Source organism: Vigna angularis, chromosome 6 (assembly GCF_016808095.1).
Source record: "Vigna angularis cultivar LongXiaoDou No.4 chromosome 6, ASM1680809v1, whole genome shotgun sequence".
Lineage (NCBI taxonomy): Eukaryota > Viridiplantae > Streptophyta > Magnoliopsida > Fabales > Fabaceae > Vigna > Vigna angularis.
This window is the reverse complement of record NC_068975.1, coordinates 11,220,969-11,223,627: the sequence shown is the minus strand read 5'-3', so window position 1 is coordinate 11,223,627 and position 2,659 is coordinate 11,220,969. Positions and strand designations below refer to the sequence as shown.

General features: G+C 37.9%; 1 protein-coding gene across 1 annotated transcript; it reads left to right on the top strand.

Annotated features, from left to right (window-relative positions):
* The first annotated feature begins 207 nt into the window (after positions 1-207).
* On the top strand, positions 208-2,384 carry LOC108345688 (calmodulin-1). The gene is made up of 2 exons (XM_017584366.2): positions 208-371; positions 1,639-2,384. Exons 1-2 carry the CDS (start codon positions 296-298, stop codon positions 2,010-2,012), a joined length of 450 nt encoding a protein of 149 aa, XP_017439855.1. The 5' UTR covers positions 208-295; the 3' UTR covers positions 2,013-2,384.
* Positions 2,385-2,659: the final 275 nt, after the last annotated feature.

Sequence of the window (2,659 nt, the reverse complement as noted above, 5' to 3'; positions counted from 1 at the left end):
AGCACAATTAAATAATAAAATATACAAGTAAACTAAATTTTTTAATTTATAATTTTAAGATCGCGACTTTCAAAAGTGACATAATTTAACATAAAACACAGACAGTTTGGGACCATAGCTTGAGAGGAAGGTGTAAGGAATATATATTAAATGAATATATTAAATATAATTTTTATTTCATTTTATATATATACCCCATTCCTCCTCTTTTTGTATTCCACATCCATTTTCCTTTGCTCTCGTTTTCCCTCACTTTCTCGCCTCCCAAAAACGCCCCCACCCCCTCTCTGCTCCAATGGCCGACCAGCTCACCGACGACCAGATCGCCGAGTTCAAGGAGGCCTTCAGCCTCTTCGACAAGGATGGCGATGGTCTCTCTCCTCAGATCCCTCTCTGTCTTTTTCCTTTTTCTCTCTTCCTTGTTTCATTTTTCCCTCTTTCCCAGATCTGGTTTCCGCAATTCGTTTTTTCTTGGGGGCGGGGCTTGTTTGTGTTTTTCTTTTTGTGCTAAATTTGATATTTTTGGTAGGTTGAGGTAGGGGGATTGAATTTGTATGACATTTATACTTGGTGATATAGGGTTCCGGTTTTGTTTGACCTTTTGGATGTTGATGTGGAAATTTCTACGATTCTCGTGGTTTTGTGTTTGTTGTTGATGTTTTGTTTTATGAAGAGTCGTGATTCCGGGTGTGGGTGGATTTGGATCGTGGAATTGGAAATGGATTTTTAGCGTTGGATTTTGAACTGGGGTTTGCTTTTTGTTGTTTGATGCACGTGTCGAAAATCGGAATGGTTTTTCGTAGATGTGGAAATTGGGGATGTGGGTTGTGATTTGTAAAGTTGAATTCGGAAGGGTGGCAGTTTGCTGTGTTAAATTTGGCGATTTATGTTTTTGTGGTGTCTGAGAATAGAATGTTAGCTTGTTGGACCGTTTTGGTTGGTGGATCTGTTCGTGTCATCCTATTGTGTTGTTGATGACAAGTCTTGTTTGCGTCTTGGTTGTGCTTATCGTTTTGTGAAAACATCTGGATTTTATATTATGGATCTGTTTTTTTCCGTAGGAGTTTTATGCGATACGTAGATTCAGAAATGCGTAAGTTTGTCCTTTGTAAATACTAAGAATACGGGTGTTTGTTTTGGCAACTGAAGTAAGCAGTGATAGTGAAGCATGTGCATATTTATGTGATGGACTTGGATATTTGGATCATTTGGTTTAGCTAGACGTTCTTGTTTGGCTAGATTTTTCGTTTTTGACTATGTATTTCATTCTGTCTAGATTTGTTAACGATTATTTCATTCTATGCATGTTTCTGCTATGAGTATCTCAGCTGATAGGCAAACCCCTACTACCAAGGATACTAACAGTATCTTGTCCGAATTGTTAATTAATCATTACTGTAGAAAATTGTTACCAAATATCTAGCATGTGTTTTCTTTTGACGCAATGATACTTTATAGTGTTCTTCACTTTCCGTTGTTTTACCTGCTTCAAATTATCTTTTTCTTCTGAAACTTTCCTCCCAGTATAACCGGATTTGTGTTCTTTATTCCTTCATGTTTTCAAAACTTTGACCTGCATTTCACTTGTGGGTTTGAATGAATCATATTTCTGTTGAACAGTTTTGTAATGTGGTTTAGGTTGCATTACTACCAAGGAACTTGGGACTGTAATGCGGTCACTTGGGCAAAACCCAACTGAGGCAGAGTTGCAGGACATGATAAATGAGGTTGATGCTGATGGCAACGGAACCATCGATTTCCCGGAGTTCCTCAATCTGATGGCTCGCAAGATGAAAGACACTGATTCAGAGGAGGAGCTTAAGGAAGCTTTCCGTGTGTTCGACAAGGATCAGAATGGTTTTATATCTGCTGCTGAGCTCCGCCATGTTATGACAAATCTGGGGGAGAAGCTGACCGATGAGGAGGTTGATGAGATGATTCGCGAGGCTGATGTCGACGGCGATGGCCAGATCAACTATGAGGAGTTTGTCAAAGTGATGATGGCCAAGTGAGGACAAATCAACCATAACCAAAATTTGAAAAGCATACAAGAGGGACAGGGCAGATAAGTTTTGTTGGGAATTCTATTTCCACTAGGTCAATCTTCATTTGGGGTTATTAGCTTTTGTTAGTTGAGTGTCTATTTTCTTGTTTGCTTTAATTGGTACTGCTGCTCCTTAGTATCCTTATTTGTTTCCTCTGTCCCTCGTTTCTTAGTATCCTACTTGTTTGCTCTATCACTTGTTTTAGTAGCTTCCTTTAGCTGTGTCTCACCATGCTTTGTTACTCCATTTTCATCTTTTTTGGTTATTATTATGAAACCTAGAACAATTGGATGCAGTTTGTGTTTTTTACATGTGGGTGGCTAATGCTGTTAATATTTATATCTTCTGCCAATTTATTGTTTCTATGATCTTTTGAATTAAATGACATCTGCTTTCAGTTTAAATTGCAAAATATGGCACTGCCTTCTCTCTCCGAGTTTAAAGTTACTGATGCAGTTTGTCTGAGCGAAAAACATGATTTTTACGTAATTACCAAGGTAGTTTTAGTGCAGCAAAATGTATTTTAAAAATTGAAGTTCACAGGAAGGGTTTTAATAATAAACAAGGTAGAAATTGACAGTTTTCATCCTTTTTTTTAAGAGACAGTGGCAAGA